Source organism: Panthera onca, chromosome A1 (genome assembly GCF_046562875.1).
Source record: "Panthera onca isolate mPanOnc1 chromosome A1, mPanOnc1 haplotype 2, whole genome shotgun sequence".
Classification (NCBI taxonomy): Eukaryota; Metazoa; Chordata; class Mammalia; order Carnivora; family Felidae; genus Panthera; species Panthera onca.
Genome location: NC_138339.1, coordinates 225,703,751 through 225,720,336, shown reverse-complemented (window position 1 = coordinate 225,720,336; position 16,586 = coordinate 225,703,751). Strand labels below are relative to the sequence as shown.

The following is a 16,586-nucleotide window of genomic DNA, read 5'->3' as shown; positions in this document are numbered from 1 at the left end:
TCAGACCATTACACCTCCTGGCTCCATGTTCACACAGGTATCCATCCAAGCACCTGTGCATCCTATCCATCCATCCAACTAGCGAGATGGCTGACACTGAGGATATAGAAATGAGTAAGGCTAAATTCTCCTCAAGAAGAAGTCTAGGGGCACCTGGGTGGACCAGTTGGTTAAGCATCTGACTCTTGATTTTGGCTCAGGTCATGATCCCACGATTCATGGGTTCGAGCCCTGCATTGGGATCTGTGCTGACAGTGCAGAGCCTGCTTGGGATTCTCTCTCTCCCTCTCTTCCCCTCCCCTGTTCGTGTGCTCTTTCTCTCACTCTCTCTCAAAATAAATAAACTTAAAAAAAATCCACTGCTGGGGTGCCTGGTGGCTCTGTGGGTTAAGTGTCCAACTCTTGATTTCGACTCACATGATCTCGTGGTTCACGAGTTCAAGCCCCACGTTGGGCTCTGTGTTGACAGTGCAGAGCCTGCTTGGGATTCTCTCTTTCCTTCTCACTCTGCCACTCCCCCACTTGCTTTCTATCTCTCTGTCTCTCAAAATAAATAAACCCTAAAAAAAAGTAAAGAAAAAGAAAAAGTCTAATAATTTGCCTGGGCCATAGGAAGGGCTCAATAAATGTTTGTTTCTGCCCCTACTTCCTGTTCAGACAGGGACAGTGACTGCTATAACACCTGCAAGCTGTCACCTTTTCTAAGCAAACTCCTTGCACCTTTTTCATTGTAAAAATAACACTGCAACTGTCTCATGACCAGCCAACTTGATTTGACAAAGGAAAATCTGCTCCTTTTTTTATGGGCTCTTCCTTCCTTGGCTGAGAGCTGAACTTACTTGGAAGAGCACAATTTACTAAAAATGAAGCTCTAATATTAGAAATAAATTTGGGGGGTGCCTGGGTGGTTCAGTCGGTTAAGCCTCTGACTTCGGCCCAGGTCATGATCTCACGGTTCGTGGTTCGAGCCCCACGTCAGGCTCTGTGCTGACAGCTCTCACCTGTAGCCTGCTTCAGATTCTGTGTCTCCCTCTCTCTCTGCCCCCCAGCCCCTGCTTGCGTGCTCTCTCTCTTGAAAATAAGTAAACATTAAAAAAATTAAGAAAAATAATATTCTTTAAAAAAAAAAAAGAAACAAATTTGGACATCTACATGAAGTTCAGGATCATGGGAAGCAGTCATGGAAAAAATAGAGCTTTAACAATGGATCAGATAGCCTTGCTCTTCATGTTGAAAGGAAAGGGGGACTAAGAGCGGCCAGGAGCCAGGATATACTCTCCAGGTCTTCTGTTGAGTTCGCAGCCACAGGCTGTCTCTCATGATCCACATGTGCACCTAGGAAATCCTCATGTGGAGCAAAAGTCCTAGTAACGATTAAGACCAGTTGTGAACATAGGAAGTGGCCACAAGTACCCAAAATACCTCAACAGGTTCTCTTACAGTATCAAAGCAATCACTCCTAAAAGCCAGAGTATAAAGAGTCAAGCACACATTTGTAATAATAAGCATAGAATCTTGGTTGGAAACTTGTAGTTCCTTTATAAAGATAAAGTTGGTCAAATATCTACAGGTTCCATTATCATGGCATCCTCAAGGAAAAGTTATACAATTTAACATGAAAATTAGGCTATGCCTAAAGTAATTTTTAAACTTCTCAAAAATCTAGTAAAATTAAATTCCCTATATTGTACTACTAAAAAAGGGAACGAATATTTATTAAACAAAACAAAAACAGACTACCATTTTCAAGGTGAACACTGAATATTTTCTTTAACAATAAAACTTATTATATGTGTAAGAACATTTCAGTGAAATATAAAACAAATATTTTTCTCCCCTTATTTTCAGCAGTTTTTTTCTAATTCGTCTTTTCTAATATCAGTAGGGAGGAAGAGATGAATAACAAAGAAAGTCTGTAGCTGAAGATCCAGAAAGAAAAATCTACCTATTAGCTATCATTTCACTCAAGGGATTACAAAATGCAAAAACAAACACATCAATTTATTCATTAGGAGTCAAGTGAGGAGATAAACACCCCTGTTGAACTGAGAGATCTTAGTTTGGATGGTGCATAATGGAGGAAGCTCTCTAAGATGTCAAGTCTAGAAAGATACCACCTAGAAATGAGTGACAGTTATTCAGTGATACTAAAAATAGGAATCGGGCTGTAACATCTATACTCAGTGAGGCTGGAGTATCAAAGCATCTCCCTAATCTTACCAATTTATCCAGTGTACCTGGACCTTCTTTGTAGCGGGTCATAAATTGTGGAATATTTTTTGAGGAGGAAAAAAAAAAAAAAAGAAGAAGTCTAGGTCACCAGGCCATCTGTTCTTGTAGTGCTCTGGCTGGGGGAGATCCAAGTATATCTGAGGTTAAGTGAAAGCGAGTGGCTAGCACTTTTGCTATCTATCTGCAGAAGCTTTTAGCACATTTATCAGAAGCCATACAGTGCAAACTCTTTTGATATTAGGTCTCTGGGTGTAGCTTTCAAGATCATTCTTTGTTCCATTCTTCCTTTATTGTCAAACTGTACCCAACAGGTGGTCTAGAGTGTGAATTTCAAACATGTGCTATTAATATGCCCAAAACTGTTGCTGCAAAGGGGAAAGAAAACCACATTAATTGAATCTTGGCCTGTTTTTACTCATAATGTCACAAATATATTTTCTATGTCCTAAAGCAATACGAAATGATTCATAAAACCATGTGAGATCTTTAGGGGAATAAACCCATTAAAATATGTATTATTTATTGCTATTAAAAGTAATTATTAGCTTACAGCAATTCTCCACCAAAAACTACACACAAAGTAAAGGTCAACATTAAAAAAATAATAATGTTACAATCTCTTTTTCATTTACCCCGTTTCCTGTCGGTAGACTGATGATCATTAGCAAAAGTATTATATATGTAAATAATTCATATTTCAAAATTTCTTTGTAAGTATCTTTAAAATATTTTTCTCATAAATGTTTTTTGGGCAGGTCACTATTATTCCCATTTTATAGATGCCATATGGAAATAATAATAGCACCTACCTCAAAGTACTGTTTCAGAGATTCATTAGATCATCCACATTAAGTACACAGAGTATGTGGCAGATTACTTATTGAGTGCTCAAAACATGTTAGCTATTATTAATATGCAAAAGTATTAGCAACTATATTAAGGTTATCAGGAGTCCATTGAAAGCAGGCCAGGCTGGTTTGGGTCTTCATCTAAAACGGGACAGTTCTTCCAAAAAATAAAGATACCATTGTTTATATAACTAACTAGAATTTAAATGAAAACTTGAAGCATTAAAAAAAAAAGATACCACTGTTTATATCCATCTGCCTAGAATGCTTTTCCCCTCCTCACTCCCAACTCCTGACCTCTCTACTGGGCTAATTCTTATCCTTCAGATCTCAGCTTAGATAGTACTTCTTCCAGGGGTGAGCAGTCACTAACCTCTCCCAAATCTAGATTATACTATATATACTAGGGTCCTCCTCCTACATGCCCCAACGTGGATCACAATTGCCTGCTTCTATGCTTCCCTATGACACTCAGGCAGGGATCATGTCTATCTATACACTACATTCTTGGTGCTTAGCACAATGCTAGAACAGAGTGGATGCTCAATAAATATCTGTGATATGAGGACATCTGGGATCTCAAATCAGCCTGGTTTATGTTGGCTGAACAGGTTTTCCTTTAGCCTGATTGACTACTACCAGCCAATGAGATAAAGCAGCAGACAGTTGGCGGGGGTGAAGGGAGTGGTTGAGGATGAGGCTGGTGAAATGGGATGTGGCATCATAGAAGCAGAGGGGCTGAAGGGAGGGGCTCTAGAGGAACCAGGTCCCATCTGGCCACTTAAGGTCACACCAGCAGCATCACATTCAGATTCACTAATTCTGGATATCTAGATATCAGTCCTGCAGCATGGGGAATGAGAGCCTGGGTTAAGTGCACCTGGCCCCAGTCTAAGAGACTTCTGACCAGAGTATTAATAACAAAATGCAAGCCAGGGGCCCTGATAGCTGGAATGAAAGAATCCAATCTGATCCAAGACCCCAGAAGACTTACCAGACAGTTGGGATGTGTTGAGCACGTCTGGCCCAGCACAGAATTGTAGTGCTGAGGAAGAAACTTTGAGACTTTGGGCACAGCTGATGGAAAATGAACTGAAATGTTCTGATTTGTTACAGCAGCTGCATCATAGGAAGGGACAACTTTAGAATAGTATCTGACAGCATGGAAGGAATTAAGAGAGAGAGCTTTGCTGGGAATTCGAGTTTTATACATATCACCAATTGCATTCTCTGAAGTGGAGCTGGACTGACCTTTAATAAAAAAGAAAACAAATATCCATCAGTATTCACAACTCTGGAACTTGGAACCACTGTATTTGAAATAAAAGTCCTCTATGTCGTTCCCTCCTGTTACAAATTTATACTACTCTTATACTCAAATGCCGATGGAAAAACACAGCGGACTTTTTAGTATGATGGTGCAATACACATACTGTAAATTAGTGTTTGTGTGTCATCAGAAGACAGATTTTAGAGGAGCATCAGATCTCTGTGACTGTGTGTGTGTGTGTGTGTGTGTGTCTTTCATAGTAATCAAAATTGTGACCATTCTTATGAACCCGAAGAAGCATGAAAGAATGTTGGAAAGTTGAACTCTATTCAAGCACAAATAAAGTGTGGTTGATTTTATATCAATGAAATGGGTTGTATAATCATATATCTATGGTCTGTACAGTAACTAGAAGGCAGAAAAAAAGTTTTAAAATATATCATGAGGGGTGCCTAGGGCCTAGGTAGCTTAGTCAGTTGAGTGTCTGACTCTTGATTTCACTCAAGTCATGATCCCAGGAATGTGGAATCGAGCCCCACGTTGGGCTCTGCACTGAAAGTACACAGAGGCTGTTTGAGATTCTCTCTCTCCCTCTCCCTCCTCACACATGCATGCACTCTCTCTCTCCCTCAAAAACAAACTATACATATATATACACACACACACACACACACACACACACACACACACACATACACACACACACACACACACACACACACACACACACACACACACATATATATATAATATTAATAATGTAATCTGAAGTAACACTATGAATACCTTTCTTCTTTTGGATATTAGTAGTAATGAAAATAAAGAAATTTTATGTCTACTTTACATACAAATGTATCTAGAATATTTGTGAAAAATCATTTCAGCAGATATGTACAAAGATTTATGGAAAGGACAGGTAAAGGTTACCTAATAAAATCTAAACACTGAACTCAATCAGTACTTCTGTGTTACAGGTCAGATGTTAGCAGACACCTGGTGACCTTGGGTGGTAATTTCATTTCTCCAGCCTTCAATTTACTGACCTATGTGGTGAAAGTGACATTGGAAGACTTAACTGATTTCAACTGTTCCAATCCTCTTTCAAAAATAATTTGGCAACATGCATTATGACCTATATATGTGCTCACATTTTCAAACTCATTCATCACACACTCCCAGGTAGCTACCCCAAGGAAAAGTTCAAAATATAGGAAAATCTACGTATGGGGAAATATTTCCTATCGTATTATATATAGAATCACTCTCCCCACAAAACTACAAACACTAAATGTAGCAGTTGGAGGATGGCTAAGAAAATCTTCTATAAATTATTTGATAAGCCATTAAATGGTGGTATGAGGCACACAATAAAAAATTAAAGTATATTGGACATAATGTTAAGTGAAAGACACAGGCAACAAAACTGGACGTCCAATATGATTACTGCTGTAGAAAAATATACATAGAAAAAGACTTGAAGGAAATACATTAAAAATGAACAGCTATTATCTTAGCTGGGCTAGTTAAGGACTAATATTGCTTTCCAAGTGGGAAAATGTATATAAATAAAATTAAAATGGAGGTTCTGACTCAACGACCTTCAGGTCTTCCCCAGTCTGAACATGGCATAAAGTCCACAGTCCTAGTATATTTGTGTCTGCCCAAGAGCAGCTGCTTCATGTGATACAACACCAAGCGATGTTGGGGCACAGAGAGGCTTGAACTCACCACCATGTAAACAGTAGTTCAGAGTTTCTGCAGAGTATAAACACTGAGAATGCAGAAGTAAGTACTGTATGTTCAAAAGGTAACATTGACAGGCATATGCCTGTGGTCTGACCTCTATCTGATTTAACCTGGGCTGATTTAATCATTCTGGGTGATATTCAGCCACAACTACTTTAAGTAGATTAACTGTGGCTCATGGCTATTTTTTTTTTTTTTTTCTATTTTCTTCCCCTCTCTCCTAAGTCAGGGGGAAAGTCTGAATTGACTAATAAAACACCCTGAATCTTGTTTGATTATATGAACAAAGAGGACTGTATGCTATTTTGGGTCTCTTTCTCTTTTGACCTTAGACACCATCCCTAGTAACATCATTTATTCCTGCAGCTTTCACCATGTCCTCATAGTATGCACAGTACCTCTACAACAGCATTTATTTTTTTTAACGTTTATTTATTTTTGAGACAGAGAGAGACAGAGCATGAACGGGGGAGGGTCAGAGAGAGAGGGAGACACAGAATCTGAAACAGGCTCCAGGCTCTGAGCAGTCAGCACAGAGCCCGACGCGGGGCTCGAACTCACATACTGCGAGATCGTGACCTGAGCCGAAGTCGGACGCTTAACCGACTGAGCCACCCAGGCGCCCCTACAACAGCATTTAAAGTACCACAGGAATTCTATTTTGCTACTGTGACCCTCCCCCCTACTCATTTGCCAGCTCCATAAGAACAAGAGCTGCACCTTGTTCGTCTTTGAGCCCCCATCTTTCAAGCAGGGACATTTAAGCTGAGAACTAAGGGATGAACTGGGAGTCCCCCAGGCAGAGTATGGAAAGGACTTCCCCAGCACAGGGAAGGTACTGAATTAAGTGAGTGGAATCCCTTCAAGGAAGTCAGCAGAAGGGTGACCTCAGACTCAGGCACTGAAGACACAGGTCCGGGTGTCCTGTCATCTAGCATCTAACATGCAGATTAGGAGCTCAGTACCTTACTGACTTCTCAGTGAAGAGTCACTTTCAGGAATAAAAAAGTCTCAAACTGGTAGCTGTATTTTTTTACTCTGGCTCTGCTTTTTTCCATTTTCTTATTTCTACAAGTACATTGGCATGCCTTGACATTGTAACACAAATAACAAAAATGCCTCACAGTGGGTAAATACTTTTTTCACAAAGAATATTCATATAATGAAGGTTTCTTGAGCACCTACTGTATGCTGGTCATTGCACTAGGTACTAGAAATACAGCAATGAACAAAATAAGCAAAAAAAAAAAAAATTTCCGTGTCTTCATGGAGTTGATACTCTAGTGGGAGGTAACAGGCAATGAGAACATATGCAAATAAATAATATTAGAAAGTAATAAGTGCTATGAAGAAAAATACAGCAGAGAAAGTGGATAAGAAGTCTCATGCCTAGAAAAGAAGAGAAGAGAAAAGAAAAGAAAAGAAAAGAAAAGAAAAGAAAAGAAAAGAAAATGAAAGGAAAGGAACGAAAAGAAAAGTCCATGCATTATGTAATGCTGGGAAGTATACAGTTTTAATAGGTGGTTGAGAGTTACTGAGAAGGAGACAATTAAGCAAAGATATGAAGGAGGTAAGTAAGTTAATATGTTAAATCCTCACAACATAGTTATTATGCAATTAATTTGAGTATTTCCCTTTCCTTTAGATTCTATTCATGTAATAAAGTCACTAATGTGCTTATCATCTATCAGTAAGGTAAGCTTTCTACTGGATAGCCACATGCAAAAGAATGAAACTGGAGGCCTAATTAACACCATTCACAAAAATTAGCTCAAAATAGATTAAACACTTAAACATAAAATCTGAAACCATAAAACTCCTAGAAGAAAACAGGGAGTAAGCTCCTTGACAGTGGTCTTGGCAATGATTTTTTGTATTTGACACCAAAAGCAAAGGTAACAAAAACAAAAAAAACATGTGGGACTATATCAAACCAAAAACCTCTGCACAGCAAAGAAAATCATCAACCAAATGAACAGGAAACCTATGAGAAGGGAGAAAATATTTGCAAGTCACATACCTGATAAGAGATTAATATCCAAAATATATAAAGAACTCATACAACTCAACAGCAAAGAAACGAACTGATTTAAATATGGGCAGAGGATCTAAATAGGCGTTTTTCCAAGAAAGACACACAAATGGCCAATGAGTACATGAAAAGATGCTCAATATGACTAATCATCAGGGAAATGTAATTCAGAAGCACAAGGAGAGATTACTTCATACCCATTAGAATGGCTAGTATCAAAAAGACAAGAAATAACAAGTGTTGGTGATGATCTGTACTCGTGCATTGTTGGTGGGAATGTATATTGGTGCAGCCACTAAAAACAGTACAGAAGTTCCTCAAAAAAATTAAAATAGTATTACCATATGGTCCAGCAATCCCATCTCTGGGTATTTATCCAAAGAAAATGAAAATACTAACTCAAAAAGATGGAAGCACCCCTATATTTATTGCAGCATTATTGACAGGAGCCAAGAACAACCTAAGTATCCACTGATGGATAAATAAAAAAAATGTGATAGATGAGAGATATATAGACACACATACACACACATAGGCAAGCACACACGCACACATACACTGGGATATTATTCAACCGTGAAAAAGAATGAAATCCTAAAAAAAAAAAAATAATGAAATCTTGCCATTTGTAACAATATAGATCAACCTTGAGGGCATTATGTTTTGTGAAATAAGTCAGAGAATGACAAATACTGTACGATCCCACTTATACACAGAATCTCAAAAAACAAACATAAAAATTGAGCTCATAGATACAGAGAACAGACAGGTGGTTTCCAGATATGATGGCTGAGGAGTGGATGAAATGAGTGAAGGTAGTCAAAAGGCATAAAATTTTCAGTTATAAAATAAATAAGTCATGGGGATACATGTACAACATGGTGACTATAATTAATACTACTATATTACATATTTGAAAGTTGCTAAGCAACCAGATCTTAAAAGTTCACAAGAAAAAATATTGTAATTTTGTTGACAGATGTTAAGCAGACTTATTGTGATGATCATTTCACAATGTGTACAAATAACAAATCATTATAACATTATAACATATCATCACCTGATATAATGTCTTACGTCAATTATACCTCATTTAAAAAAAAAGATGAGCTTTCTGGTAACAATGGTCAATTTGAGCCCAATTTCTGGGACAACAGCATACAAATGCTTGTGGCCATCTTGTGTACTTCAAGCAGACAATACCAAAAGGACTCATGGTGTGATCTTCTAGCTACACTCTTTTCCCTGGTTATGGCAATGAATGCATAGAAGCACAGGGGTGCACAGGACACCCACATAACCCAAGCATACAACCGCACAGGGCATCAGGCAGAGCTCACCTCTCACAGCTTCATCCAAGGAGCCCCCCGAGGCAGGAACAGAGTACACATTCACACACTTATTAGCCAGGAATGTGATCCCTCTCACAGGTGAGTAGGTGCTTGTCAATACACCATTTTCCCTTAAAAGGATAGAAAAAAAAAAAAAACAAACCACCTTATACAATTCCCAAGGAAGACAACATGAACATTGCTGAGTTCAATTCCTCCCTCTATCATTCAAGTTCTAACTTGACAGACACAAATGATACATTATTTAGGCATATGAACAAATTGGTGAACAGGACTCATGATGATAGTTTCGGATGTAGAGGAATGATTTGCTTTATAGTTTTTCTTTGTTTATACACTCTAATAAACTTAGATACAGAAGCATTCATTTGGCATGTCACATTTTGTACCAGCAAATTTTTTTTAAAACTCCCAACTGAAATAGGGCTGGACTGCTCCAGGGTCCATGATCTCCTACTGAGGAATGGTAGAATGCATCCTGCCTCTGTTGGTCTGCCAGTCATGACCGTCACTACTGATAAAGCCTTATTTTATGATCTTCAGAATTAACAAAACAAGAAATAAGAGTGAGTCAAATGATGAGAAGATCATGGGCCTGAGAATGTTACATATTTTACCACTGTGACTAAATGATACAGATTGGCAATGGGAGAAGTTTATGGATTCTTCATAAATACCTGAGTTTTCATTATGGGTGGGTTCACTGCCTGTCACAATACTTCTAGCGTTAGCACTGGAGGAAAATAACAAGCCAACTGCCAGTTTACAAGAGCCCTCGTCATACCTTTGTGCCATGATTGGGCCTGGGAGGGATGGCTGGATGGACACTTGTTTCTTACAAAACCTCATATTGTTCTGAAGTACTTCCGTGATCTGAGAGAGAGAGAGAGACATTTATTTAGGTATTTTTTCATGTATACAAATACACATACATTTCCAATTATAAAAAACAAAACTGGAGCTTTAAAGCACGGTCTATGAGGATAAAATTCAAGGGCTTAGAATCAAATACCTGGCCCATAATGGCTGGAGGGATTTTCTCCCGGACGTACTTCACATAATCAACTGTTGCCTCAAGAATCGAAGCCGCATCATTCTTTCTCCCCTTTATATATGGCAACAGAGTACGCAGCTGCTCACAGCAATACTTGATTCGTTCTCTGAGCAGAGAATAGTATAAATGAGGAATAATTAGTTTCATTTTCTTCCTTGCACAACAAGGACAAACTGTCCTTCCTTCTGGGTCTGTTAACAGAGGAACTGCCTCCCTCCCTATCTAGTCTCTGTTTCACAGAAAGGCCATGTCCCCGTAAGCCAGCAGCCGCCATAGCCCCCGGAACCACAACTTCCTGGGGCGTCTGTTCACGCTGCTGCCCAGTACAATGTTCGTGCTGACCGCAGCCCCAGTTCACTTGCCCCGGGCCTGCTGCGGTGTGCAGGATGACCCTGCCTATGGAAACCCCCTCAGAGGAGGGAGTGGAATGCTACACATAAGTCCTTTTGTACTTCACACTAGAAGACTAGCAGACAAAGAACAGTCAGGAGATGTTTCATGTCACTGTGACCTGAACCACATTTTCAACAACGGATCAATTAGCATCTTGTAATTACATGGGCTTTACATGTAACTCTGTGTTCTGAGCCAAAGGAAAATCAGAAGGCTGCTTTCTTCAAATAAAGTAGGTATGAACAGAACAAATAAACCAATATGCAAATGAGAACATCATTCAGGCTCGTACCAGAAAGAAACTCACCTAAGTCTTTCATGGTTCTGAAGGGAAATACATAGGAAATATAAATACAAGCTTTTGATCTAAGCCTTTGGTACTTCTTTTTATGCATATATTCTTTTAATAAACATTATTAAGCACCTGTTTTATGTTGAATAGCAAGCACCTTGACATATATAGGGTCAAACGCTGGCTCTGACAATTACCAGACCTTTGGCAAATCACCAAACCTTTCTGAACCTCAAATTGATATATAGCCTGTGAATAACTCAAATATTCTAGATCAGCAGCATTTTAATTGGACTTTGATCAGTACTGATAGTTCTCTAGAGGTGTCTCAGGGACTATTCTAGAAAAAAAAGGATAAAAAAAAAATCAACAATTTGACCATGTACACAAAGGCTTAAAGCTTTTCAGAACAAACTTTTTGCAAGATGATATGCATTATAGCAGTATATCAGTAAGCTATTAAAAAAAAACAATCTAAACACAACAATAGGTGGACGCTTAAGCTATAGCTTACTAACTCAGTAGAATATTATCTGGCAGTAGAAATGAAATGCTATAAATCTTATGGGAAAAATAGGATATTTTAGAAGATACAACTATAAAATATAAGGCAGTATATAAAATATGATCAAAGACATTAAACAAAGTAAAAATAAAGCACAGGAAAAGATTTGAAAGTGAAACCATCAAGTCATAGTTATTTCTGGATGGTTGGGCTATGGAAAATATTATTTCTTCCTTTTATTTTTTACTTTTCCCAAATATTTTTGCCGGGTACAAGCTACTTTTACACTAAAAAATCCTGTAAGATATTCTTTCCAACATTCGTTAGGAAAATGTTCAAACACACAGAAAGACTGAAAGAACTTAGAATCTGAATTCTTTCAAGTTGAAAAATTAAGAATTTGTACAAAGAACATATATATACTTCACCCACCTAGAATCTACAATGAATGTTTACTGTTTTCACTTTGTCACATATGAATCATCGCACTGGCCATACCTCAATCTATTTTATTATACTGAAGAATTTCAAAATAATTTGTAAACTTAAGACACTAAACTCTAGCTAGCTAGAGTTCAATTATTTTATTTTCAAATAAAAGTTACATAAAATTAAAAAATACACAAACCTTAAGTGTACCATTCTATGAGTTTTGAAAAACGCACAAAACTATGTAACAAAAACCCTAATTATCATGATCACAACCCAAAAAGTTCCTTATCTCATCCCTCAAAAGGGCCAACAACATTTCTGATATTTTTCCATCCCACATTAGTTTTGCCTGTCTTTGAACCTCATATAAATCAAAATCTACAGCATGCGCCATTTTGTGTAAAATTTCTTTCACTCAGCATGTTTTTGAGATTTGTCCATGTGGCTGTTTATTATCAGTAGTTTGTTTCTCTTTATTGAGTAGTAGTATTCCATAGGATAAGTATGCCATAGCTTATTTACCCATTCTTTTACTGACGAACACTTTGGCTGTTTCCAGTTTTCGATCATTATGAATAAACCTGCTAGAACACTCTGTACATCTTTCTGTGAATGCATGTTTTTATTTCTCTGGGAACACATCTAAGAATAGAATTAATGGGTTAATTTTTTAAATTTATAAGAAACTGGAAGAACTTTTCCCAAAATAGTACCATTGTACACTCCCACTGTCAATGTATGAGAGTTCCTATTGTTCCAAATCCTTGACAACATTTAATACTGTCAGTAGTTTTAATTTTAGTATGTTGGCCTTTCTGAGCAATTTAGCATATTGTCAGTAGTTTAATTTTAGCATTTTTGGTACATGGTAGTACCTCATGCTTTACTTGCATTTCTGTGACAAAAATAAATTATGTTGAGCACTTTTTCTGGTGTTTATTGGGCACTTGCATATCTTCCTTTGTGAAGTGTCTGTTCAAATATTTTATTTCCATTTTAATTGGATTGCAGGGCTTTTTGGTATTGCACTGTAGGAGTTCTTTATCTTCTGTAATACCATATTTTTTTCTAGCATATTTGCTTTGCAAATATTTTCTCCCAGTCTACGGTTTGCCTATTGATTTTCTTAGTGGTGTTTTGATAGCTACTTTTAAATATTGATGAGTCTAATTTATCTACTCTTTTATGGTTATTACTTTCTACATCCTAAGGAACAAGTGCCCAACCTCAGCTTGTGAAGACATTCTCCTATGCTTTCTTCTAGAACAGTAAGAGTTTAATGTCTTAAGTTTACAACTTACTTTGAAATTCTTCAGTATAATAAAATAGATTGATATATGGCCAGTGGGAGGATTCATATGTGACAAAGTGAAAACAGTTCTTCTAGAACTGTACTGTCCAATCCAATAGCCAGTAGACTGGTCTATAATGATTTACATAGCCATTAGTCTATATAAACTAGTTAAAATTAAATAAAATTCAAATTCATTACCTGTTACAATAGACACATTTCAAATACTCAGCAACTACATATGACTAGCAGCTCCTTTACTGGACAATGGATGCAGATATAGAGTATTCCTAACATTGCAGAAAGTTCTACTAAACAGTACTATTCTAAGTTTTAGCTTTATACTATAGTTTTGTCTATGCTCCAACTTGAATTAATTTTTATACAATATAGTAAGAGATCAAGGTTCATTGTTTTTCCATTTGGATATCCAGCTGTTCCAACATCATTTATAAAAAAGACTTGTTTCCCAGTAACTTTGCTCTGGTGATTCACTGAAAATCAAATGAACACAAATGTGTTGGTCTAGTGCTGGGATATTATGTTCCATTGATCTATTGGTCAACCTTTATGATAGTAACACACTGATTAACATACTGTATACTAAGTCTTGAATCAGATAGTTTAAGTCTTCCTATTTTGTTGTACTTTTTCAAGACTGCTTTATTCTAAGTCCTTTTATGTTATAGGTCTTTTTCACTTTTAAATCTTATTATCAATTTCTTTTTTTAATTTAAAACAATTTTTATTTTTTTTTAATTTTTAAATTAAAAAAAATTTTAATGTTTATTTATTTTTGAGAGAGACAGAGACAGAATGCAAGTGGGTTAGGGGCAGAGAAAGAGGCAGACACAGAATCCCAAGCAGGTCCAGGCTCTGAGCTGTCAGCACAGAGCCCGACATGGGGATTGAACTCACAAGCCATGAGATCATGACCTGAGCCGAAGCGGACGCTCAACCGACTGAGCCACCCAGGCGCCCCTAAAACAATTTTTTTAATGTTTATTTCTAAGAGAAAGAGAGAGAGAGGAGACACAGAATCTGAGGCAGGCTCCAGGCTCTGAGCTGTCAGCACAGAGCCTGACACAGGGCTTGAACTCCTAAATCGTGAGATCATGACCTCAGCTGAAGTCCGACGCTTAACTGACTGAGCCACGGAGGTGCCCCAGATTATCAGTTTCTGTAAAAAAAAAAAAAAAAAAAAAAAAAAAAAAGCCTACTGGAATTATGATTTATATTCAAATAAAGTTATATTTCAATTTGGTGAGAACACATTAACAGTACTGATTCTTTCAATTTGTAATTATAGTATAATGCATGATTTAAGTTTCTTTGGTTTCTCACAGCAATAGTTTGAGTGATCAATGTACAGATACTATGTGTCTTTTGGATATTTTTTCCTAAGTACTGCCATAAATGTAATTATTTTTCATTTTTATTTTCTAATAGTTTACTGCTTATATGTAATAACACAATTTCTGTATATTAACTTTACATCTTGCAACCTTGCTATATTAATCTTTTGGTTTTAGAGGTTGTATTGTATGTGTCTTAGGACTTTACACATAAACAATCATGCTATCTATAAATAAGAAAGTTTTGCTTTTTCCTTTCTAATCTGTATTTTTTAATTTTTTTCTCTTACCTAATTGCAATGGCTAGAACAGTTTGATCAATGCTGAATACAGTTAGCACAAATGGGCACCTTTCCTTTGTTCCAGATCTAAGAGACATGGTCAGATTTTCATCATTAAGTACAATGCTAGCCATAGGTTTTCATTGATGCCCTTTAACAGACTGTGGAGGTTCTCTTCCATGTCTGATTTGCTGAAAGGTTGGTTTTGGGGTTTTTTTTAATCTGAAAAGAGTATTGAATATCATCAAATCATTTTTGAGAATCTGTTACTCACATGGTTTTTCGCCTTTATTTTGTTTACTCTGAATTCCACTGATTGATGTTTTGAATATTACACAAGTTTTGCTTTTCTAGAATATACTTGGTGTGGTCATGATGTATTACATCTTCATATATTGCTTGATTTGATTGGCTAAAATTATGCTAAGTGTTTTATGTCCCTGTTCATGAGGAATATTGGTCTGTAATTGTTTTTTTATGTCTTTATTAGGTTAGGGTTATGCTGGCCTCGTGAAATGGGTTAGGAATTATTCCCCCTCTTCCATTTTCTGTAAAAATTTAAGATTGGTATTACTTCATTAAATGTTTGACAGAATTCATCAGTAAAACCATCTGAGATTAATGTTTTCTCTTTGTTAAGGTTTTTAATAACAAGTTCAATTTCTTTACTATATAGGGCTACTCAGATTTTCTGCTTCTTCTGGTATCAGTGTTGGTAAATTGCGTTCTTCAAAAATTTGTCCATTTTGGGAGCGCCTGGGTGGTTCAGTAGGTTAAACATCCGACTTCAGCTCAGGTCACGATCTCACGGTTTGTGGGTTCAAGCCCTACATCAGGCTCTGTGCTGAAAGCTCAGCACCTGGAGCCTGCTTTGGATTCCGTGTCTCCCTCTCTCTCTCTGCCCCTGCCCCGCTCATGCTCTGTCTCTGTCTCTCAAAAATGAACAAAAAAATTTTTTTAATTTGTCCATTTTGTCTAAGTTTCTGAGCTTACTGGCATAAAATTCTTCAAAATATATTATTCCTATATTTAAATGTTTATAGGATATGTAGTGATAATTCATTTCATTTAACATATTGGTAAAATGCTTTCAATATCTCTCCTCACTTGCCTGCTTCCCCTACTTTCTATTTAATTTAGATTTAATTCACTCTATTTTTTCTAGCTCCTTAAAATGGACTCTTAGGTCACTAATTTTCAGACCTTTTGCCTTTTCTAATATAAGCACTTAAAGTCATAGTGTTTTCCATAAGATTTGCTTTAGCTGCATCTTGTCAATTTTGAAATACTCTACTCTCACAATCATTCAGTTTGCAATACTTTCTAGTTTTTCTTGTGATATTTTTCTTTTACCCATGGATTATTTAGAAGTATGTTTTTCAATTATTTGAGGTTTTCCTTTATATCTAATTCTTATTGATTTTTAATTTGACTTCATTGTGGTCAGGGAACATACTCCTTATGAATTCAACTCTTTTAAATTCAACTCTTTCAAAACATATT

General features: G+C 36.9%; 1 protein-coding gene across 2 annotated transcripts in view; it reads right to left on the bottom strand.

Annotated features, from left to right (window-relative positions):
- Positions 1–1,167: 1,167 nt before the first annotated feature.
- SOHLH2 (spermatogenesis and oogenesis specific basic helix-loop-helix 2) overlaps positions 1,168–16,586 on the bottom strand; it is a 54,952-nt gene continuing 39,533 nt past the window's right edge. The window contains exons 7-11 of one of the 2 annotated variants that reach the window (XM_060637349.3): positions 10,493–10,640; positions 10,265–10,353; positions 9,469–9,590; positions 4,075–4,331; positions 1,168–2,597 (exon numbers count right to left, since the gene is read on the bottom strand). In XM_060637349.3, coding sequence (XP_060493332.1) covers positions 2,577–2,597; positions 4,075–4,331; positions 9,469–9,590; positions 10,265–10,353; positions 10,493–10,640 — 637 coding nt within the window. In that variant the 3' untranslated portion in view covers positions 1,168–2,576. Of the gene's footprint in view, positions 2,598–2,735; positions 3,238–4,074; positions 4,332–9,468; positions 9,591–10,264; positions 10,354–10,492; positions 10,641–16,586 lie in introns of those variants that run through there. The other variant, XM_060637348.2, reaches the window with a different exon arrangement.